The following is a 25,254-nucleotide window of genomic DNA, read 5'->3' as shown; positions in this document are numbered from 1 at the left end:
CAGGATATTGAATATGGTTCCCTGTGCTATATAGTAGTATCATGTTGTTTGTTTTATATTTAGTGGTTTATATCTGCTAATCCCAAACTCCTAATTTATTCCTCCCCAACCCCTTTTCCCTTTGGTAACCATAAATTTGTTTTATATGTCTGTGGGTCTGTTTCTGTTTTGTAAATAAGTTCATTGTATCTTATTTTAGATTCCACATATACACGATATCATGTGGTATTACCCACAAAAGAGAATGAAATAATATTTGCAGCAATATGGTAGAGAGTGTCATACTAAGTGAAGTAAATCAGAAGGAGAAAGACTTCACTTTAGGCCAAGTTAAGGTTATTAATAAAACCACCACTGACTGTATAGCTTCTACTGACACAGCCAATATACACTTTCCATCGGTGACCTTGGAATTTATCTGTAGGTTACAGGGGGTAGAATTTTCTTCTACTAATATTAGAATTTGCACATTGTAAAATTTTGTTCATGGCCTGTTTTGAATTCCCAGCTCTTTAGAATTTTCCTATTATTTGATTCTTAGAAGAGTTGTGTTACAGTTGTGCTTACTGTTCTTGAAGTATAGTTAACATTTATTGAGTTCTTTTGCTTAAGCATGGGAAGTAAATAAAGGCATAGTCCCTGTCTTCAGGGGGATAATAATTGATACTGTCTTTTGCCAATAATTTAACATATTGTATTTTCTTAATATAATGAATTTGTGTGATTTTATTTTATTATATTAGGACATTAAAGGAAAAAGAAGATACGCTTAGTTTTCTGTTGCTGTTCTTTACCTTTTGAGAAGATTCTTAGAATTATAATTTGAGCTCAGCCAAAATGATATTTTATTATTTTTTATTATACAAGTATGGCATTATAATGTGACATTTGTATACACTACAAAGTGATCACCACCATAAGTCTAGTTGACACCTTCATCCATTTCACCCACCTCTTCCCACTCACTTCCTCTCTGATAACCAGTAACCTGATCTCTGTATTTATTAGCTTGTTTTTGTTTTATTTTGCTTATTTTTTTTTTTTTTTTTTAAGATTGCACATGAGTGAAGTAGTGTGATATTTGCCTTTCTCCATCTGACTTATTTCAGTTAGCATAATACCGTCAAGGACCACCTATGTTATTGTAAACGGCTGAATTTCACTCTTTTTTTTATGACTGATTAATTTTTCATTACATACAAACATGCATTACATCTTTTTCATTCATTCATGTATCATTGGGTACTTTGATTTCTTCCATATCTTGGCTATTATAAATAAGCTGTAATGAGCATAGGGGTACATATATATTTTAGAAATAGTATTTTCATGTTCTTTGGATAAATACCCAGAAGAGGAACAGCTGGGTCATATGGTAACTCTATTCTTAATTTTTTGAGGAATCTCCACTTTGTTTTAATACTACGTTATTCTTTTCTTTATTTTTTATTGAGTTACAATAAAATTATAGTTTGAATTTACAGTTGAATTACAATATTGTGTTAATTACTGCTGTACAACACAGTGACTCAGTTATACATATATACATATTCTTTTTCATATTCTTTTTGATTATGGTTTTTCACAGGATATTGAATATAGTTCCCTGTTCTATACAGTAGGACTTTGTTGTTTATCCACTTTGTATATACCAGTTTGCATCTGCTAATCCCCAACTCCCAATCTAACCCCTTCCCATCCTTTCCCCTCCCCATCCACCAGTCTATTCTCTATATCCCTGATTCTGTTTATGTTTCATAGATAGGTTCATTTCTGTCACATTTTAGATTCTACATATAAGTGATAGCATATGGTATTTGTCTTTCTCTTTTTTTGACTTATTTTACTTAGTATGTTAATCTCTAGTTGCATCCATGTTACTGCAGATCCCATTATTTCATTCTTTTTATATGGCTGAGTAGTATTACATTGTATATATGTGCCATATCTTCTGTATCCATCACCTGTTGAAGTACATTTAGGTTGTTTCTTCGGTATTGTAAACAGTGCTAATGTGAACATAGGGCTGCATGTATCTTTTAGAATTACTGTTTTGTCTGGATATATGCCCAGGAGTGGAACTGCTGGATCATGTGGTAATTCTGTCTTTAGTTTTCTGAGAAACCTCCATACTGTTTTCCACGGTGGCTGCACCAACTTACATTTCTCCCAATAGTGTAAGAGGGTTCTCTCTTCTCCACATCCTCTTTAGCATTTGTTATTTGTAGACTTTTTAATGATGGCCATTCTGACTGGTGTGAGGTGTTACCTCACTGTATTTTTGATTTGCATTTCTCTAATAACTAGTCACGTTGAATATCTTTTCATGTGCCTATTGGCCATCTGTGTTTCTTCTTTGGAGAAACATCTCTTTAGGTCTTCTGCACATTTTTATATTGTCTTTTTTGTTGTTGTTGTTGTCAAGTTGTATGAACTGTTTGTATATTTAGAAAATTAAGCCTTTGTTGGATGCATCATTTACAAATATTTTCTCCCGTTCTGTAGGTTGTCTTTTCATTGTGTTTATGGTTCCTTTGTGTGCAAAAGATTGTGAGTTTGATTAAGTCCCATTTATTTATTTTTGTTTTTACTTCCATTGCCTGAGGAGACTGATCTAAGAAAGCATTTGTACAATTTATGTCAGAGAATGTTTTTCCTGTGTTTTCTTCTAGGAGCTTTATGGTGTCATGTCTTATGTTTAAGCCTTTAAGCCATTTTTCCAAAGCAACCCTGAAGGAAAAGAACTAAGGAGGAGGTGTAGCCATCACAGACAATACAGTACTATAAAGCTACAGTAATCAAAATAGCATGGCACAGAAACAGACAAATGGATCAATGGAGCAGAATAGAGAGCTCAGAAATAAATCTACACACCTATGGTCAATTAATTTTTGCCAAAGGAGGCAAGAATATACAATGGGAAAAAGACAGTTTCTTCAGCAAGTGGTGTTGGGCAGGTTGGCTAGCTGCATGTAAATGAAGTTAGAACACATTCTCTCACCATACACAAAAATAAACTAAGAAAAATACTGTCTTAATATAGTATTTTGAATCAATAGAATATGGCATTAGCTAACTTTAAATAAGTTAAAAAATAAGATCTAAGAATTTTTCTTTATACTCTGTTTATATTAAATATGCCAATCTGTCTAAATAAAAAATAATGCATAATATTTTCTGAAAGGTGGCCTCCATTTCCTTATTTGGCAAGAAGCAGATTCATTTTTTTTTAAAGAAACTCAATTGCAAAGTCTATTTGAATTAACATTAGGACATATACTAAGTATGAAGGCAAAACATGTTTTTTATAAATGTTTAGAATATACATATATTTGGTCTTGACCTCACGTTAAATTTAATATTATTAAATTTATTACAGCATTGAACATATTTTTAATTGTTTTTCAGCACTAAGTCGTGTCTGACTCTTTGCTACCCTGTGGACAGCAGCATGCCAGGCTTTCCTGTTCTCCACCATCTCCCTGAGTTTGCTCAAACTCATGTCCACTGAGTCAGTGATGCCATCCCACCATCTCATCCTGTGTTGCCCACTTCTTTTGTCCTCACTCTTTCCCAGCATCATCACGCTTTTATACTTCATGAAATTTTGTTAAGAGTACTATAGAATAATTTACTATTTGGCTTTCTCACAAGGAGAAGTGGGGTACATTTTCTAACAAATTTGACCAATGTAGATCCTGCTGGCTCAGTGGTAAAGAATCTGCATGCCATTGGAGAAGATGCGAGTTCAATTCCTGCATCAGGAAGATCCCCCAGAGAAGGAAATGGCAACCCACTCAAGTATTCCTACCTGTGAAAGCCCATGGATCCAGGAACCTGGAGGATTGTAGTCCATAGGGTTGCAAAAGAATTGGAGATGACTTAGTATCTAAATAACAGCAACAACAACGACAGATGATAGCTACTTTAGGTGAAAAGGTTAACAAAAAATACCACCATTCTCTTCATATTAGTTTCAGTCTTTTTTAGACTTAATTATGTGGTTTCTTTTTTTTTGTCATGCTATATGGCTTGTAAGTTCTTAGTTATCCAACCAGGAATTGGAACTTGGGCCATGGCAGTGAAAATGCCAAGTTCTGACCACTGGAATGCTAGGGAATTGTCTTTTATTTCTTTATATGTAGATGTATAAGTGTCATTTAAGTATTACAGTGAGCAGTGGAGGTATAATTTGTATCTTGTGAAGAGTGTTTGCATGATATAACAAAATTCTTTTGAATTTTGGTAATCAGTTGGGTTTTGCATTATTTAAAAAAGGCAAAAACACATCAGTCATACCTGATAGAAGGTTATAATGGCTAATGCCATACTATTAGAGTTAACCTGATGTCAGTCTAAGTTGTAAAGGTAGTTTGACTCTTTGCGTGTCTGACTCTTTGCAACCCCATGGACTGTAGCCCGCCAGGCTCCTCTGTCCATGGGATTCTCCAGGCAAGAATATGGGAATGGGTTACTATGTCCTCCTTCAGGGGATCTTCCAAATCCAGGGATCAAACCCAGGTCTCCTGCATTGCAGGCAGATTCTTTACCAGCTGAGCCACCAGGAAACCCTCTTGGGATGCTATCATCCTCCAATGTAATGCTGTATGTATAAAGGTGCTATATAGGTTGAAGATTGAATCATATCCCATTAGAATTTTTTGATACCAGGTTGGTTTAGCTGTTAAATAGCACTTTTGCTATAAAGTTTAAAAATGAATAGGAAGAAATTATTTCTGATTCGCATTCTTTCTTCAGAATTTTTTCATCTTTAGTGACTTTCAAAGGAAAAAATCATAGTTTCCCTTAGTGGATGTGCTGTTTTGCTAGGGCTGCTGTAACAGCACCACAAATGAGGGTAGCTTAAGTAACAGTAACTTACTGTCTTTCAGTTCTGTAAGCTACAAGACCAAGACTGAGCTGTTGGCAGGGTTGGTTCTTCTGAGGGCTGTGAGGGAGAAAATCTATTCATGCCTCTTTTGTAGCTTGTGATGGTGTGCTGGCAGTCTTTGGTATTCTCTGACTTGTAGATGTGTAACCCTGAACCTTGCCTTCATCTTCATGTGGTGTCCTCCCTGTGTGTATTATTGTCCCTGTGTTCAAATTTCCTCTATTTATAAACACATCAGTCATATTGGATTAGTGCTCACCCTAATGACCTCATTTTAACTTGATTATCTGCAAAAACCCTATTTCCAAATAAGGTTGCATTCATAGGTACTGAGAGTTAGGATCTCAACATCTTGTAGGGGGCACAGTGCAACTCATAATAGTAAGCAGTTTCTTCTGAGATAATAGATTTGAAAACTTTTGTAGTGGTTATATACATAAATTTTCAGTTTATCAAGTCATTGGTATAATTATATGCACATATATCCATAAATGAGTCACGTCTGAATATTTGTTTTAGAATAGGACTGATTTTGCACTAGCATTGTTTTTTTATTCACTCGTATTCTTGTAGAAAATTGTAGGAAGAACAAACTGGGGAATTATTCAAGAAGGGTTTCAATAAAAATGTGATTGGATGTCACAGTGTGTGGGGCAGATAATGAGCTTTTGGTTATGCATGTATAATATTATTATAGCTGTTGGTGACCACACTAAAGTCTTTGACTATGTGGATCACAACAAACTGGGGAAAATTCTTAAAGAGGTGGAAATACTAGATCACTTTACCTGTCTCCTGAGAAACCTATATGCAGGTCAAGAAGCAACAGTTAGAACCGGACATGAAACAATGGACTGGTTCAAAATTGAGAAAGGAGTACATCAAGTCTGTATATTGTCATCCTGCTTATTTAACTTATATGCAGAGTACATCATGAGAAATGCCAGGTTGGTTGAAGCACAAGCTGGAATCAAGATTGCTGGTAGAAATAGCAACAACCTTAGATAGGCAAATGATACCACTCTAATGACAGAAAGCAAAGAAGAACTAAAGAACTTCTTGATGAGGGTGAATGGGGAGAGTGACAAAGCTGGCTTAAAACTCAATATCCAAAAAATGAAGATCATGGCATCCAGTCCCATCACTTCATGGCCAATAGATGGGGAAAAAGTGGAAGCAATGATGGATTTTATTTTCTTGGGCTCCAGGTCACTGTGGATGGTGACTGCAGCCATGAAATTAAAAGATGCTTGCTCCTTGGAAGAAAAGCTATGACACACATAGACAGTGTATTAAAAAGCAGAGATGTCATTTTGTTGACAAAGGTCCGTCTAGTCAAAACTATAGTTTTTCCAGTAGTCATGTACAGGTATGAGAGCTGGACCATAAAGGAGACTGAATGCCGAAGAATTGATGCTTTTGAAATGTGGTGTTGGAGAGGACTCTTGAGAGTCCCTTGGACTGCAAGGAAATCAAACCAGTAAATCCTAAAAGAAATCAGTCCTGAATATTCATTGGAAGGACTAATGCTGAAGCTGAAGCCCCAATACTTTGACCACCTGATGTAAAGAGGTGGCCAAGTAACTGGAAAGGACCCTGATGCTGGGAAAGATTGAGGGTAGGAGGATAAGGGGGTGACAGGATGAAATGGTTGGATGGTATCACTGACTCTATGGACATGAGTTTGAGCAAGCTCCAGGAATTGCTGATGGACAGGGAAGCCTGGCGTGCTGCAGTCCATGGGGTTGCAAAGAGTCAGACATGACTTAGCGACTGAACAACAACAAATGATGAGGTTAGGATTTGGATAGGCATTCAGGGTAAGAGGAAATTACAGGAGCAGAAAGGGAATGGGTTTATGTTCTGATGTAGGCATGAGTATTTTATGTCTAGTGGGCTGTGGTCATGAAGGGAGCCTTTGGAGTCAATTGTGTTGTCAAGGAATCCTGGCACTGGCCACTTAGAGTTAATGCCAGTTGTAGCTTTTATGTTTCAAGAAATTGCCCTGAAATTTATTTTTAATTCTAATGTGTGGGAAGTTTTGAATATATCAATAACAAGAAGAAAAGTATAACCTGTAATCCCAGTATCCTGAGCTAGTCATTGTTTATATTTTGGTATCTTGATATAATTTCTTTGAAATTCCTGCTCTGCTGTTCGGTCGAGGTTATATCGCATAAACAGTTTTCTAAAATAAATTAGAATCTGTAGTAGTCTCTAAATGGATATCTAAATTTCAGATCCACTGGGTAACAAACCTAATGGTCACCCATGAACTAGGTCACCATAGTTTTCATAAACTATGGAAGTCAAGTCATCTTTGTCTCATGATTTGGTCCCATGCCTCTCTCGTCTTGTCTTCCCTCTGATCTTTCACATTGCTGCCAGGATCTTTTTAATGGTCATGTCATGTTCTTGGCTTATCTCCTTTAGCCGGGACAGAGCTGTAGCCTTTTAGTATCATAAGGCATCTCTATGATCTTCCGTATGTCTTTTTTTCCCCTCATTTGCTGCTTTTCCAAAAGCTTCTCAAAATTCTCAATATATTGTGTACTCTTTTGCATATCAATAATTTTTCAGTCTTTCTTTTGCTTAGAATGCCCTTTTTCTGTTTATCCTTCTGTTCAGCAGCTACTTATTTGTTAGTACTCTTCTCACATGACATCTCCTCTCTAAAGCCTTTGTTTAAGCCAGTTTTCCTTTGGTATCTATAGCACTTTCTATTAAACTGGTTATAAACTGATTTCAGTGTATTATAATGGCTATTTTCCATCTTTATCTTTCTTACTAGACTGAGTTATTTAAGGGCAGGGATCATGTGTCATTTATGCTAATATCCATGGAAGTTAACATGGTACCTAGTAGGTGTCTGAGCAAAACATTTGTTAAATTAATAAATCATTTTATCTTTTCATCTCATACTGTCCTGCCAAGAATGACGGGTGTAGTTAATCATAAGTGATGATTTTGGGGGTGACAAGTGGATGAGTAAGATGACTAGTTCAGTTCAATTTACCAAACATTTATTAAGCATTTAAAAATTGGAAGGTGCTCTGCTAGGCATTGTGGAAATGGGAACCACAATGAAGAAGTTTAGGAGTTTGCAGCCTAATTCTCAATTTTGATGAGTTGGTGAGAGATGATGGTAAGGAAAATAATGAAGAGTTGATGAGAATAACCTTTTAAAACAGAATTGTGACTGGAAACAGTTTAGTCTAGTGCCTTAGAATGAACGGAGTTTATTTGTTTACGGGTGGCAGTAGACCTGCATCACAGGTCGTAGCAAATTTTCTCAACATTCCTGTTGAAATTTCCGTATCTCCATTTGCAGGAGGAGCCCTGGAGCCTCATCCCTGCGGTAGCTAACTTGTTCCGGTATGGTGCTGTGCTCTTCTACTCCATCCTTCCTGTTCTAGCAGAGGACCTGGGTTGGAAGTTAGCTGTTTATTATTGCAGGAACCATGTAGAAGTGGAAGTGGGAAATGTTTCAATAATACTGATATTGTGATTTCTTTGAGATTGTGTACTATGTCTTGTTATTTTTATACCTGATACGGAACCCCCAAATAGACTCAGAGTCTTCCCTGGTGGCTCAGATGGTAAAGAGTCTGCTTGCAATGTAGGAGACCTGGGTTTGATTCCTGGGTCGGGAAGACACACTGGAGGAGGAAAGGGCAGCCCACTCCAGTCTTCTTGCCTGGAGAATTCCACAGACAGAGGAGGCTGGCAGGCTACAGTCCGTGGGGTCGCAAAGAGTCAGACATGCCTGAGCGACTAACACTGCTCATCATAGGTATTTAGCATCGTGATTTTGTTTGAATTGTATCCAGTTGTTAGCTGCTTCTTACCGATTTTTTTTATTAAGTTTTAAAATTTTTAATTTTTTGACTACTTTGGCCACACCACGTGGCTTGTGGGATCTTAATTCCCTGACCAGGAATCAAACCCACGACCCCTGCATTGGAAGCACAAAGTCTTCACCACTGGACCTCCAGGGAAGTTCTGCTTCTTACTGATTTTTAACAAATATTAATCTCTTACTCCCTTAAGTAACAAAGAAGCCCATACATTAATTTTACTTTTACTATAAAGTATGTCTTCAGCAATGTTTAGCTAGCTTCCTCAACTCTCTTTTTTTTTTTCCTCAACTCTTATGAAGGAGATTCATCTGGCAACTGATTAAATTCCGTATCAGGAATATTCAATTACAAAACCTCTGTTCTGAATTAACATGAATGAACACCGAAGCTAGTAACGAAAGTACTTTTTCTTCATGAAAAGTAGAAGTATTTTTCAGGATTCTGGGAAATGTTGAAATAATTTTGGTTGTAGTCATACTGTTTTTAATGCTATTGAGAATATTGCTAACATTAACAGAAATATTCTGTAATTTCCTCAGTTATTGCTACTGGTGATGAGGGATATAAAGTTGGCATGCTTTCATGTTTTGAGCATTTTCATTATATACTTTGGATTTTACATGTCAGATGCAATTTTTGTTTTAGTTAAGATGGCTGAGAACATTTTTACTTAGGGATAGAGGTCAGGCTGTGATTATTTGCATTTTTAGGTCAGTGATATATAGAATACAATTAATGTATCCGAGTAAATGCATATGCAATTTTGTTTTTAAGTATTATACAGTATTTATAAATTTTTGTGACTTCATTTTTAGTTCATCAAAGCACAGTGGTTGGGACCAAGGCATAGGTTTCATTTCTATATTGATAATTTTATTTTGTTACTTTCTGTGACTATTGTTAACACTTATCTTGCAGATACAAGCTATTATTCACCAGGGAGCTTTGGCAAGAGAATGGCTGTCTCAGGAAGTCTGTCTTCACTGTGGGAAATCAGCTTGAAGCTTGTCTTTACTGATGGTGAGTCAGTGTCATCTTCATACAGGAAAGATCATACTAGCATTATTTTATATTTTCAGTGTTATCAAACAACTATTTGGTTTAAACTTTTTTTGTGAGACATTGTCAGGATTTTCGGGGTGACAGAGGATGAGATGGTTGAATGACATAACCGACTCAAGGGACTTGAAAGTGAAAGTGAAAGTCGCTCAGCCATGTGGACTCTTTGCGACCCCATGGACTATACAATCCATGGAATTCTCCAGGCCAGAATGCTGGAGTGGGTAGCTGTTCCCTTCTCCAGGGGATCTTCCCAATCCAGGGATCACACCCAGGTCTCCCACATCGCAGGCGAATTCTTTACCAGCTGAGCCACCAGGGAAGCCCCAATGGACTTGAGTTTGAGCAAACTCCGGGAGATGGTGAAGGACAGGGAAGCCTGGCATGCTGCAGTCCATGGAGTCGCAAAGAATTGAACATGACTGAGTGACTAAACAACATTAGAATGTTGAACCATAGTGCTTCATTACTTGTGTCTAAAGGATTGCATAAAATTGGAATGGAAGTAATAATTTGCTATTTATGAATATACCTAATAAAAGTAGTTCGATTAGCTTCTTTCTCTCACCTCTGTTCTTATTTCTGTATAACACATGCTAGCTGACTTATAATTCATGGTTTTTATTTGAATAAATAGGGCTAGAATAGAATCACCTGTATTACATGCTTATTTTAAAATATATTACTGATTTTAGGAAATTTCCAGAATAATTGCAGTGTAATTGTAAAGATTCTCTTCCGTTTTCAGATATATAGATTATGATCTTTCAACTGGTACCGATGTTAATGCTTGCTGCACGTTTGCTATCCCAGAAACACAGTGAATGACTACATATATATGTTTAATATTATCACAAGAGTTAGTAGTGTATCTATATAGCAATCTGTAGTTCAGGTTAATATCATTTAATGCATATTTAATAATCATAACTTCATTTTACTATAGTAATTACATTTTTGACTTGACCCAACCTTACCTAACCTTGAGTATGTGTGTGTATGTATAAGTAACTTGATACAGTTACCAATGTTGCTTTGGCCCTCTATTCTAGTTATTTTCATTTGAGTCAGCTCTATTGTCAGACTGTCAAAGTATATTTTCTTTTACAGTCTTGCTTTACTAGTATTCTACTTTTTTTGTTGCTTTATTGTTATTATCTATTTTTTTTTCTTTCAGGTTATAAACAAATCCCAAGATCAGAGACTGGTAGGACTGATGCTCACTGAAGTCAAAGAAAGACCTCACTCTAGGGAGAGGATCCTTATACTGCAGGTACATGTCATTATGTGATTATAACCAGCCTCATCATCTGTACTAAATCTTTTAGTAAGAGGCAATGAAATTAAAAAAAGGAATGATGTGGCACTGTATTTGGAGAAAAGATTTGACTGTAGTTTTCCTTTTTCTGAGAGAGACTCCCTATAGTCCTATAGTAAGATTGGACTCACCCTTCCCATGCTCTGTAAGTAATTAAGTATAACTTGATGCATTTTTCAAAATCTTTTTCCCTTAAAACATTGTTTTTAGATGATTTTCTCATATTATTATTTTCACATTAAGCCTACATCAAATATTTTCAGTTGGACTAGACTTTGGAAATTTCTTTAATAGTATAATGCAAATAAACCAAAATTTTTTAGTTTATAAATGGGTTTATTATAACTATAATAATTTCTATTCTATCTGTAATAATAAGATACTATTTATTGAATAATTAGTATTTGCTCAGCCCTGTGCTAAGTGCTTTCTGTACTCATTGTATCTTCACAACAGTGTTATGGGACAGGAATAATTATCCCAGGCTTATAGCTAAGGCAACTAAGACCCAAAGAGGTTAATAATTTGTATAAAATGAAGTGAAGTCACTCAGTTGTATCCGACTCTTTGCGACCCCATGGACTATAGCCTGTCAGGCTCCTCCATCCATGGGATTTTCCAGTCAAGAGTACTGGAGTGGGTTGCCATTTCCTTCTCGAGCGTATAAGAAAGTGGCCACTCCAGGATTCCAACCCTGGACTCTCTGATCTCAGAGTTCCTGTTTATAAATGCTGCGTTAAGCTGCATGAAGCTTTTATGTATGCAATTCAGGACTGGGGTACTTTATTTTTGAAACATAGTCTGGCTACTTTGCAGTGATTTTGTACTACTGATTGAGGTACACCAAAATGTGTCTATGTAAAACACTCACTTTTGTGACTTTACATGGACGTAACGTTTGAAAGTCAATATATTATCTGTGTTGTGTGTGTATGCATATACATATATCACATGTATGACTTCTCTAAGTAGAATCTTGATAAGCTTCCTTGGTAAACTTGGTATATTTTTAGTGTTTGCCACATTCTTCAGAATTGCTGTTCAATTCACAAGTCTGCTAGAGGCAGAGACCCTTGTTTTGGGAGATTATTTACATATGAATATAAAATAAGTAGGCCAAAATAGTGGTATTAGTTCTCTATCAGCTACATAATAAAATGTAAAATGTTAATTTGACCACTGTGAAGGAAGCCAAATGCATAAATTGTTTAGACATTGTGGAAACCTATGGCCCTGTGATTTTTCTGCATGAAGTTCTTCAAAAGTTTCTATTGTTTATAAGACATATATTGTGTTAATGTACATATAGAACTTTTGTCATTGATCTGTTACATACTACTTCAGGCTTACTTCAGGCTTACTTCAGGCGGCCTTCTTCCTCACCACCCAACGTCATATGTGTTCTTTACATGTCAACTTCAGTTAAACTGAATAGCTTGTGGTCACCCTACGGTAATTAGCTATTTGGCACTTCTCTATTAATATTCTCCTTCTTACCATTATGATCTTTTCTCCTTGCTTCCTGGTGAATAGCGACTTTTCATATAAGATTCAACTTTGTTATCTCTCTCAAGCTTTTTGTGACTACTGACCTCTGTCATTGTTTGAGTCTTTCCAGTCCGTAGATCTATTCTAGAACTTTTATTTTATTTGTTTACCTGTATGATTCTTTCTAACTAGATGATGGGTCTCTCAAGGGCGAGTACAAAGGCTATGTGTCTGATTCATTTTTACATCCCCCGTTTTTAGCATAGTATCTGACACATAATGGATGCTTAATAAGCATTTGTTGAATGAATGGTTAATCTCTGTAGGAAAGGAAAGATGATTCTCACAGTTGGTGTGATAATGGTGATAAATTGAATTCCAAGGTAGAGTGCTGCTATACTTTTCAGACACTATTCAGAATGAAAATCAGTATCTTTCCTGAGGTCTCACCATAATTGTCCTTACTTCTTGGAGTCAGTATAGTGTATGCCTGGAATTTTGTTATCTTGAGCATTTATTATTGGAAATTAATCCACAACATTTAGATAGTTGAATTTTTCATAATTATTAGGTTTCAATAATGAGTAGAATAGGTCTTGACTTAAGGACTTACTACTTACAAGGAGGGCCATGGGTGGTCTGGTGTTATAATCAGTCTAAATTTGGATAAAGACTTTCTTGCTTGAAAATTATGAAAAATACAACAAAGAATGAGCCTATTTGTTATCACATTTAAAGTTCTATTTGCTTTATAACTGTGTAGTTCTTATGTCACGCCATCCTCATAACATGCTAATAATAGCCAATATTATCAGAGTGACAGATTCTTACATAAGTTAGTATTTTTACATTTTGAAAAACACTAATTTATCATATTACCCCTTTAGTGATATGCCAAGCTGTAAGTTGGTTTATATATTTTATATTTGTGATTTAATAAGATTATACTAATAACTGTAGATATATCTATTATATACTTCAATATGACTGTATTATAATAATTAATATTATATTATGTATATTTAGCAATAAATATATATTATTTAATAACATATGTTAGACATCAGAAGTTCTTTGGCCATCAGCTTATGTTACAGTTTTAACTGAGGAAATAGTATGCAATGAAGATATTAAAGGAGGTTTAAAGCTTCTGATATTAACAAAATTCTGTTAAATGATTTTAGACTATATGGAAACAACTTGAGAAAGTATTCTGAACTAGAATAAGCTATCCAGAAATAGCATATTCATGAAATAATTTAAATAAAATAAAGCAAGTGTTGAGGGAGTTGGAAGAGAATGAAATTTTCTGTGCTAAAGCTATAATCACTAAGACTTTTAATCTTGTAGGAAGACATTAAATACTCTGGTCATTCAACTTGTGTATCCTTTAGCCTATTTAATAGTCAAAAACTTCTAAGTAAATATGTACGATTTAATTTGTGCTGCTGAGAAACAGCGATCAAAAGTGGCAATAAAAGTCACATAATGAAATAAGAATACTAAAAAAAAAAAATCCAAGGATTTTACTGTGGCTCATTATTCATTCCATTTCTGGCAGCCTTCATGATTACAAATCACTTGATTGACTAACTAGACATTCTCAAAGTGAATTATGAATCAGGTTCATTTTTCCTGGTTGATAGTTGGCACATGCTGTAACTCATACTTTGTGATATATCAAATTCTTGTAACAGTAATAAGAGATATAATCAACTCTTTACTTCAGGAAAACTAAATTGCCTTTTCAAAAAATGAAATGCAGTTGCTAACATTTTAACAACACAATGTAATTCCCGCTTCTGTATCCCAGGGTGAAAATCACAGTGATGACGTTATTTTTCAGATAAAAAAAATCTTTAGAATGATTTTCCATCAGGCATAAAACTCCTATTGATATCAGTCCCCCATAGGCTGCTTGGGAAGTTGCCTGAGCCTAGGTTGCAGAGAACAACAGTTAACATTTCTTTCTTAGTGTTTAAAAAATGCATGTTGGAGGAATTGTATATTTTTGTACAGTTCCTTTGTAGGAAATGAATTTTCCCCTAAATACCTAATTCATAATGAAGCAATGATATGCAGACTTAAAATGTGAAGCATTTTAATGCTTATTAATAGAGAAGGTCTCTTTTTGAGTGGGAAAAGTGACCTGAATCTTGAATCTTTCCATTGTAAAAACAAATAAAGGGGGTCAGTTATGCTTTGAAATGTATTCTGTTTTCTTTTGACTTACAATTCTTCATGAATAACTACACTGGCAATTGAATGGTGGAAAATTTCTGTAGTATAATTGCATTTCCTGTGATTCTATCTGCCCAAGCAATTGAAAAATAAAATGGATGTTCCATAATGTGATATATTCAAAATTTGAGAATTTTGCGCAAAATTCAGCCACTGCCATAGTAAAAGTGAGGTCCCTTCATTGAAAACTCTGAGGCTTGAGAATGTAGGGCCTCAATTGCTTAACAGTATTATTATGAGATTCTCTTACTAATAAAAATATTATATATGATGAAGTAATTCTTTGTTGCTTATAAAGGCAAAATCAAAGTTAATGGAAGCTTTGCACATAGAAAGGTCATGTAATTGTACTGTCATAATTTCTCTCTATGTAAATACACAGTAATTAATATCTTAAGAGTTCCAATGCCTTTTAACTTTGCTTTCTTTTATGAATAAGATTTATTTAAATTAGAACCAAAAATGGTTTTATTGCTGTTTCATTGCCTTTAAAAATGTTTTACAAAAGTTTTTTTTCTGAATAAAATCTTACAGTTTATTAATTTATGTGAAAAGGTGGAATAGTAACTTATAATTACGCATAATTTTATAAACATAACTATAATCTTTTAGTTTTAATGTTGTGTTATCTCTAGAATTGTCTACAGTTCTTGAATTTATGCTTTAGTCACCTTGAAATTTAATTTTTGTCCCCTAACACCATTAATTATGTGCTTAGTAGTTAAAATTGCTATTAAACATCTTTTATGGGATTAAAATTTTATTCCTGATTAGGCAATGAATTATATATTTAATCAATTATTCATTTAAAAATTATGACCAAAAGATTAATTCTCCAAAGATGTTTTTAACAATATAAACCATCCTAGTAGAATTGAAATTACAGAATTAGTAATTAGAAATGAGAAGACAAAGGATCAACTTATTAATTTTATCAGTAGAAAAACAAACTTTAAATCTTTTATGACTTTGGTAGATTTTGTGAAATGACCATAAGCTAAAGTGGGGCCATAAAATACTGTCATTTTCCAGCCTGGCTCAGTGCTTTTTACCTCTGTGACATAGCTGTACATTTGAAATCCAGAAACGTTTACTGTCCTTCTTTAGGTATAGTGAGGTAAGCAGTATGTGGTAAACTGGGCTTTGGTTGCTGTGACCTGGCTCTAAGGCTCGGGAATAGAAGAAGACTGGCATGGAAAGGAGGCCACAAGAACACTTTTTAAAGTCACAGAAATGGACTGAATTATTTTAATCATTTGTTTATGTTGACTAAGTAAAATAGATTTCTAGATCATCTACATTTTGTGATATATAACCTGATTGCTTCTATTAATTGATTCACTTGAAAAATTTAGTAGAGTGAGAGGGAATGGAAGTGTCTGTAAATCATGAGAAAACTGAACGAAAATATTTAAGAATAAATTTCTGGTGTTTACATTTCTAGGGAAGTATTTAACAGGGTCAGAATGTTCAGTGTAAATAAAATATGCCAAAGGCTTTTGTTCCAGTTTACACTTTAACTCTTGACATTGATTATTTATTTTTTATTTATTTATTTATTTTATTTATTTATTTATTTATTTATTTTTTTAAATAAATTTATTTATTTTAGTTGGGGGCTAATTACTTTACAATATTGTAGTAGTTTTTGCCATACATTGACATGAATCAGCCATGGGTTTACATGTGTTCCCCTTCCTGGACCCCCCTCCCACCTCCCTCCCCATCCCATCCCTCCGGGTCATCCCATTGCCCCAGCCCTGAGCATTTGTCTCATGCATCGAACCCGGAATGGTGTTCTGTTTCACATATGATAATATACATGTTTCAATGCTATTCTCCCAGAACGTCCCACCCTCACCTTCTCCCTCAGAGTCCATAAGACTGTTCTATGCATCTGTGTCTCTTATTCTGTCTTGCATATAGTAACCCTTGACATTTATTCTCCATCCCTTTTAATCACTAAATGTACATATAAGAAAATAAAATTTGCATTTTTGTAACATGTTCCAAGTGTCTCATATTACATAAATATATATTGCATTTCTCAATATCAACATTACATTGGTGTACCTTTTCTACTTTTGTACAATAAAAGTGACAGTTTTTATCCCAGTAATATAAAGTGAATCTTTAAGTAGCATCTGATATATTAAAATATATGGCCCTTTTGAATATTTTTGGTTAAATCCTTCCTGGCATAGATTTGATAAGCTCTTTATTTCTCTCATGTAGGTATATGCTAAGGAGTGGAACTACAGATTAGTAGGTGTGGAGTACACAATTATATCTTACTTTTTATTATATGAACACTAATAGGGTATTAGTGCATGTTGCATGATTTTAAGTCTTATGCTATTAATGTTATGGATAATCTTTAAAATAATTTTTAAAGAAATTCCTTCCTATTGGATTTAATGATATATGGTTAAAAAATAGTACATGGTTTTGATACTGAGAAATCTCTATCTTATTATGCAAAAATATTCAAGGGACTTGAATTTTAAAGATGATAGATGCTGGTTGGAATCAGTACTTTAGCATTGATATCAAAGAAGAATAGAAAAGACACATTTTGTTTAGTTAAAACTACAGGTCGAAAGCAACACATAATATTATTTTAGGTGTATTATACTTTTGATGTTGACTTAGTACTGTAAAGCCTCGAACAAATCATTCAATTCAGTGGTGTATTAGTCAGGGCTCCCCAGAGAAACAGAACCAATAGATATATATATAACATATACATTTACACACATGCATTTATGATTTATTTTAAGAAAGTGGCTCACTTGATTGAGGGGACTGTCAAGTCTTAAATTCTGTAGGGCAAGTTTGCGTGCTATAAACACAGGCAGAAGATAATGCTACAGTCTGGAGGAAGAATTTCTTCTTGCCTGAGACCTTCAATTTTTGCACTTCAGGCCTTCAACTCATGGGATGAGGCCCACCCAAGTTACTGAGGATAATTTCTGTTACCTAAAGTCAATCGATTGGGGATGGTAACAATATTTACAGAATACCTTCATAGTAACACCTAACTTAGTGTTTGATTAATTCAGTTCAGTTCAGTTGCTCATTTGTGTCCGACTCTTTTTGACCTCATGGACTGCAGCACACCAGGCTTCCCTGTCCATCACCAACTCCTGGAGCATTGCTCAAACTCAAGTCCGTTGAGTCGGTGATGCCATCCAACCATCTCATCCTCTGTCGTCCCCTTCTCCTCCTGCCTTCAATCTTTCCCAGCATCAGGGTCTTTTCTATTGAGTCAGTTCTTTGAATCAGGTGGCCAATGTATTGGAGTTTCAGCTTCAGCATCAATCATTCCAACGAATATTCAGGACTGATTTCCTTTAGGATTGACTGGTTGGATCTCCTTGCAGTCCAAGGGACTTCAAGAGTCTTCTCCAACACCACAGTTCAAAAACATCAATTCTTCAATGGTCAGCTTTTTTATAGTCCAACTCTCACATCCATACGTGACTACTGGAAAAACCATAGCTTTGACTAGCCAGACCTTTGTTGGCAAAGTAATGTCTCTGCTTTTTAATATGCTGTCTAGGTTGGTCATAGCTTTTCTTCCAAGGAGCAAGCGTCTTTTAATTTCATGGCTGAAGTTACCATCTGCAGTGATTTTGGAGACCCCAAAAATAGTCTCTCACCGTTGCCATTGTTTCCCCATCTATAACTGGGTATTATAGCATAGCCAAGTTGACACATAAAATTAGCCATCAGAGTTGGTCATTTAAAAGACCTGTTTATGTCACAAGCCACAGAAATGATGTAGAGTCAAACTATCACTGCAAAATATATTAGACAACATTCTTGAAATGAAAACTATCAATTCCAGAGATAATAGCTGATACCCATTTTTTGATTAACAAATATTGAGTGCTCTGAATGTGTCTATACTGGGAAAGAATGGCATGGAAAACCATGAATGGACTCTACCCTTATGTAGTTTACTGGTTAATGTTGATGCTTAGGAAAAAGGCAAAAAGTGGTTGTTAACCCAAAGATGAACCCACTTGACAAAAGCCCAGTTTTCCTTTGACTTGCCTTATGTAAATATATATACACAAACCTTATGATTTGTGTACAATAGTCAACTTTCTCTTCATTTATATTACTTCCATATTGTTCATATTTTAATTCATTGGTACTGTGGGACTGACTATTCTTTAAGCACCATACACTTTGATCTATAAGTAGACACTCCTCTCTGTATCAATTTACGTTGCCCCTATGTTTATGATTATGTGCTATAATAATAATAATAACAACTCTTTTTTTTAAATTGAGAATTTATCATATGCTAGATACTTTATAAAACATCTAATTCCTTCATTCATAGTTCTGTTTTAGAGATGAGGAAATTGATTTCAGAAAGGTTAAGTAACTTGCCTATGGTTATACAGACTGTAGGGATGAAACATGTTGTTGTTGTTGTTCAGTTGCTAAGTTGTGTCTGACTCTTTGTGACCCCATGGACTGCAGCATGCCAGGCTCTCCTGTTCTTCAGTATCACATGGAGTTTACTCAGATTCATGTCTATTGAGTCAGTGATTCCATCCAAACACCTTATCCTCTGTCATCTCCCTTTTGCCTTCAGTCTTTCCCAGCATCAGGGTCTTTTCCAATGAATCAGCTCTTCGCATCAGGTGGCCAAAGTATTGGAGCTTCAGCTTCCCCATCAGTCCTCCCAATGAATATTCAGGGTTGATTTCTTTTAGGATTGACTGGTTTGATCTCCTTGCAGCCCAAGGGACTCTCAAGAGTCTTCTCCAGCACCACAATTCGAAAACATCAGTTCTTTGGCACTCAGCTCTCTCTATGGTGCAACTCTTACATCTGTACATGACTACTGGAAAAATCATAGCTTTGATTATATGGACCTTTGTTGGCAAAGTGATGTCTCTACTTTTTAATATGCTGTCTAGGTTGGCCATAGGTTTTCTTCCAAGGAGCAAGGACTTTTAATTTCATGGCTGCAGTCATTGTCCAGAGTGATTTTGAAGCCTAAGAAAATAAAATCTATCACTATTTCCACTTTTCCCCCATCTATTTGCCATGAAGTGATGGGACAGGATGTCATGATCTCAGTTTTTTGAATGTTGAGTTTTAAGCTGGCTTTTTCACGCTTCTCATTCACCCTCATCAAAAGGCTCTTTAGTCCCTCTTTGCTTTCTTTCTGCCTTCTGCCATTAGAGTGGTATCATCTGCATATCTCAGGTTGTTGATATTTCTCTCAGCAATCTTGATTTCAGTTTCTGATTCATCCAGCCTGGCATGGAACATGTCTGAAACTCAATTCTATCTGAATATGAAGCCCAAGTTTTTCTCCTATCGTACCCAACTTGTCTTTGTACGAAACTTCTTAGGTTGGCTACTGGATCTCTTGGAACAGCCTATATAATTATATGTTTCTCAGAATATAAGGATCTCTGTTTGTTTTTATTATACTTTAGGGCTAAATGAAAGTTTGTGTGTTCTACTGAATATACAATTTTTGGTAGGTAGATGACTAAAATGTGCTATTTCCCTTTTTGCCTTGGATGCCTATTAGCTCAAGTTTTAATACTGATACTACTTACTTTTAGTAATTTCCTCATGTGTGGTTGCTTGTTGAATCATGTTCTTGTTGCTGTTTAGTCGCTAAGTCGTGTTGACCTCTTATGACCCCATGAACGGTAGCCCACCAGGCTCCTCTGTCCATGGGATTTCCTAGGCAAGAGTACTGGAGTAGGTTGGATCTTTGACCCAGTTATTGAACCCACATCTCTTGCATTGGCAGGCGAATTCTTTACTCCTGAAATTTTTCATGTAATTATTGAGCTTCCTTTGTCTTTAATTTTATATTAACCTGTTGAGTAAAATGTTTTCAATTATAAATTAGCACAGTCTTTTTAAAAGGGAGGTAGGGATTATAGATAGATGAAAATGAATACAGAACAGTTGTTTATTATTCTGTAATCTGATTGCTTTTTTTCCACTGATACGTCTATATACTTAAAATAGTATATAACACATAGTAGATGTTAGTGAATCAGTGGATTGAATTAATATGCCTTCTGTCAGACATCTAGTTGATTCTAAGTGTTTAAATTTGATCACCTTCAATGCATTTACTGATGTGGTAGACTTTGCTGTCCTATTTTTCACTTTCTATTTGGCACGTCTTTTCTGCTTTGCTCTCCATTTTTGCTTTCTTTTGGATTGATGTGATGATTAATTTAATGTGTCAACTTGACTAGGCCACAGGATGCCCAGATATTTTATCAAACTTTCTGAATGAGATTAACGTTTGACTTGGTAGGTTGAGTAATGCAGATTGCCCTCCTCAATATGGGTGGTCTCATCCAATCTGTTAAAGATTTGAAGAGACCAAAAAGGATGAGTAACAAGGAACTCCTTCTGCCTATTGCCTTTGAGCTGGGACATTTGCTTTTTCCCCACAATCAGACTCAACCTGAAACATCTTCCTGGGTCCCAAACCTACTGGCTTTCAGACTAGAATCATACTATTGCCTTTCCTGCTTCTTAGGCCTTTGGACTTGGACTGGAACTATACCATCAGCTCTCCTGGGTCTCCAGGTTGCTGACTGTAAATCTTGGGTCTTGTCAGCCTCCATAATTGCATTGGCCAGTTTCTTATAAGTATTTCTCTCTCTCTCTCTCGACACACACATATAACACACATGACAAACCCTACTGGTTTTGGTTCTGTTTCTCTGGGTAACCTTGACTAATACTGAGTGCTGTCTTCTGTGCTTAGTCGCTCAGTTGTGTCCAACTCTTTGAGACCCCACGGACTGTAGCCTGCCAGGCTCCTCTGTCCATGGGATTCTCCAGGCAAGAGCACTGGAGTGGGTTGCAATGCCCTCCTCCAGGGGATCTTCCCAATCCAGGGATCAAACCCAAGTCTCCCACATTGCAGGCAGGTCACATTGCATCTCTCAGATTCGTTACCGTCTGAGCCATCAGGGAAGCCCTACAATGGATAATTTTTAAATTATTTTCCCTCTAATAATTTAGAAGTTATACATTCTATTTCCATTCACTTATTGGTTACTCTGGAAGTTATAATAAACATAATTATCAGAGGCCCAAGTTACTATTATTACTTTTAGCTTCCTTCTCGATAATATCAAGCACACTTTAACCCCAGTTGCCCCTGTCCTGAAAATTGTTGTTTTATGTTTATTTTTAACCCCATGAAACTTTATTACTACTAATTTTTATACTTGATATTTATGTACATATACTCACATATTTGTCACTTTATTTGTTGGTTCTTTCTTGCATGTTAGATCTTTTGTCTGGGAGCTCATTCCTGCTTTTTGTTGTTGTGCAGTTGCCCAGTCATGTCTGACTCCTTGCAACCCCATGGACTGCAGCATGCCAGGCCTCCCTGTTCCTCACAATCTCCCAGAGTTTGCCCAAGCTCATGTTCATTGTCTTGATGATACCATCCAGCCATCTCATCCTCTGACGTCCTCTTCTCCTTCTGCCCTCAATCTTTCCCAACATCAGGGACTTTTCCAGTGAGTCATCTGTTTGCATCAGATGACCAAAATACTGGAGCTTCTGCTTCATCATCAGTCCTTCCAGTGAATATTCAGGGTTGATATCCCTTAAGATTGACTAGTTTGATCTCCTTGCTGTCCAAGGGACTTTCAAGAGTCTTCTCCAGCACCACAGTTCGAAGGCATCAGTTCTTTGGTGTTCTATCTTCTTTGCAGTCCCAGCTTCCACTAGGAAGACCATAGCCTTGATTATACATACCTTTTCAACACACTGTCTAGGTCTGTCACTGCTTTCCTGCCAAGAAACAATTATCTTCTGATTTCATGGCTGCGGTCACCGTCCACAGTGATTTTGGAGCCCAAGTATTGGAAATCTGTCACTGTTTCCACTTTTCCCCCTTTTATTTGCCATACAGTAGTGGGGCTGGATGCCATGATCTTAGTTTTTTCAATATTTAGTCTTAAGCTGGCTCTTTCACTCTCCTCCTTCACCCTCATCAAGAGACTCTTTAGTTCCTCTTCACTTGGTATCATCTGCATATCTGAGGTTGTTGATGATTCTCCCACCTATCTTGATTCCAGCTTGTAACTCATCCAGCCCGGCATTTCCTAGGATGTGCTCAGTGTGTAGGTTAAACAAACAGGGTGACAGCAGACAGCACTGTAGAACTCTTTTCTTGATCTTGAACCAATCAGTTGTTCCATACAGGGTTCTAACTGCTGCTTCTTGACCTGCATACAGGTTTCTCAGGAGACAGGTAAGATGGTCTGGTATTCCCATCTTTCTAAGAGCTTTCCACAGTTTTCATGATCCACACAGTTAAAGGCTTTAGTGTAGTCAATGAAACAGAGATAGATGTTTTTCTGAAATTCTCTTGCTTTCTCTATAATCCAGTGAATGTTGGCAATTTGATCTCTGGTTCATCTTCCTTTTCTAAACCCAGCTTGGACATCTGAAAGTTCTTGGTTTGCATAATGCTGAAGCGTAGCGTGCAAGTATTTAAGCATGGCCTTACTAGCATGGGAGATGAGTGTGATTGTCCAGTGATTAGCTTAGTCGCTCATTCCTGCTACCTGTAGTTTATTCTTTAGCAGTTCTTCTAGAGAGTATCTGCTGATGACAAACTCCAGTTTTATTGTTCTGAAGAAGGCTCTGTGTGTGTGTGTGCTTAGTCACGCAGCCATGTCCGGCTCTGCGACCTCATGGACTGTAGCCCACCAGGCCTCTCTGTCCAAGGGGATTCTCCAGGCAAGAATATTGGAGTGGATTGCCATGCCCTCCTTCAGGGGATCTTCCCAACTCAGGATCTCCCACATTGCGGGAAGATTCTTGACCGTCTGAGCCACCAGAGAAGCTCAAGAATACTGGAGTGGGCAGCCTCTCCCTTCTCCAGGGGATCTTCCTGACCCAGGAATTGAACTGGTGTCTCCTGCGTTGAAGGCAGATTCTCTACCAGCTGACCTATCAGGAAAGCCTGAAGAAGTCTCTGTTTTGTGTTAATTTTTTAAATATATTTCACTGGGAATAAAATTCAGGGATGGCAATTTTGTTTGTAATCATGTGTAAGATCTCAGTGTCTTGTTTTCTGGTTTTCACTGTTGTTTTTGTGACATGAATTACCAGTCTGATGTTCATATATGTATATACGTATGTATAGTCATATATGTTTTTTTATTTATATGTATATATAGCTTTGGGGTATGTCATTTCACCCTTTACAAGTATTTATTCAATGACTTTTTTTTTAGTAAATTTAACTAATTGTGCAGCCATCACCATTGATCAGATTTCAGGCACTTCTGTCACCCAAATAAGATCCTTTATGTTCATTAATTGTTAATCTCCATTCCCTTTCCTTTTTTTTAAGTTTAAATATAGTTGATTCACAATATTATATTTCAAGTGTACAGAGAGTGATTCAGTTATGTGGGTACATGGATATATTCTTTTTCAGATTCTTTTCTATTGTAGATTATTACAAGATATTGAGTACAGTTTCCTGTGCTATATTGTAGGTCCTTGTTGTTTATCTTGGATATAGTAGTGTGTATCAGTTAATATCAACTCCTAATTTATCCCTCATGCCTTTCCCCTTTGGCAACTTCTATCCATTCTCCTTACCCCAGACAATATTAATCTATTTCCTTTCTCTGTAGATTTTACTTTCCTGGAAATTTCATATAAATCAAATGACACAATATTTGGTCTCTTGTTTTGGTATTCTTTGACTTAGAATAATATATATATATTTTCACACTGAAGTGTTTGATGTCTAAAATGTTTGGTGTGCTTAGTAAGTATTCACTATCATCATTCATTTATGAAAATTATGAAAGCTTCTGAAATATTAAAATATGCTGAAGTATGAAAATACTTCTATATATGATAATTTCATTTGGATGATTTATTGCACTTTCACTTGTGTAATGTTACTGTTACTGTTTAATATTAACATTTTTATTTATTTTCAATTTTTATTTCTATTTAAAAATTTTTATTTTATATTGGAGTCAATTAACAGTGCTGTGTTAGTTTCAGGTATTCAGCAAAGTGATTCAGTTATACATATACATATATTTACTTTTTTTTCAAATTCTTTTTCCATTTAGCTTATTATAGAATATTGAGCAGAATTCCTTGTGCTCTACAGTAGGTCCTTGCTGGTTATCTATTTTACGTATAGTAGCATGTATATATCAATCCCCAAATCCCAGTCTATTCCTCTCCCCACCCTTTTCCCCTAGAATAATATTTTTGAGGTTCATATGTTGAGGTATGTGTTAATAATTTGTTCTTTTTATTTATTTATTTATTTTTAATCAATTTCTGGCTGTGCTGGCTCTTTGTTATTGCACACAAGCTTTCTCTAG

The 25,254-nt window shown here is 35.8% G+C and overlaps 1 protein-coding gene across 1 annotated transcript in view; it reads left to right on the top strand.

Annotated features, from left to right (window-relative positions):
* Window positions 1–25,254, top strand: part of LOC145510938 (uncharacterized) — a 157,108-nt gene that overhangs the window by 22,057 nt on the left and 109,797 nt on the right. Inside the window, exons 4-5 of the mRNA XM_081503113.1 lie at window positions 9,670–9,771; window positions 10,988–11,083. Coding sequence (XP_081359239.1) covers window positions 9,670–9,771; window positions 10,988–11,037 — 152 coding nt within the window. The 3' untranslated portion in view covers window positions 11,038–11,083. The remainder of the gene's footprint in view (window positions 1–9,669; window positions 9,772–10,987; window positions 11,084–25,254) is intronic.

Source organism: Giraffa tippelskirchi, chromosome 6 (genome assembly GCF_054371585.1).
Source record: "Giraffa tippelskirchi isolate mGirTip1 chromosome 6, T2T-mGirTip1v1.2.pri, whole genome shotgun sequence".
Lineage (NCBI taxonomy): Eukaryota > Metazoa > Chordata > Mammalia > Artiodactyla > Giraffidae > Giraffa > Giraffa tippelskirchi.
The sequence above is the reverse complement of the archived record's forward strand: the minus strand, read 5'-3'. Positions and strand labels throughout refer to the sequence as shown.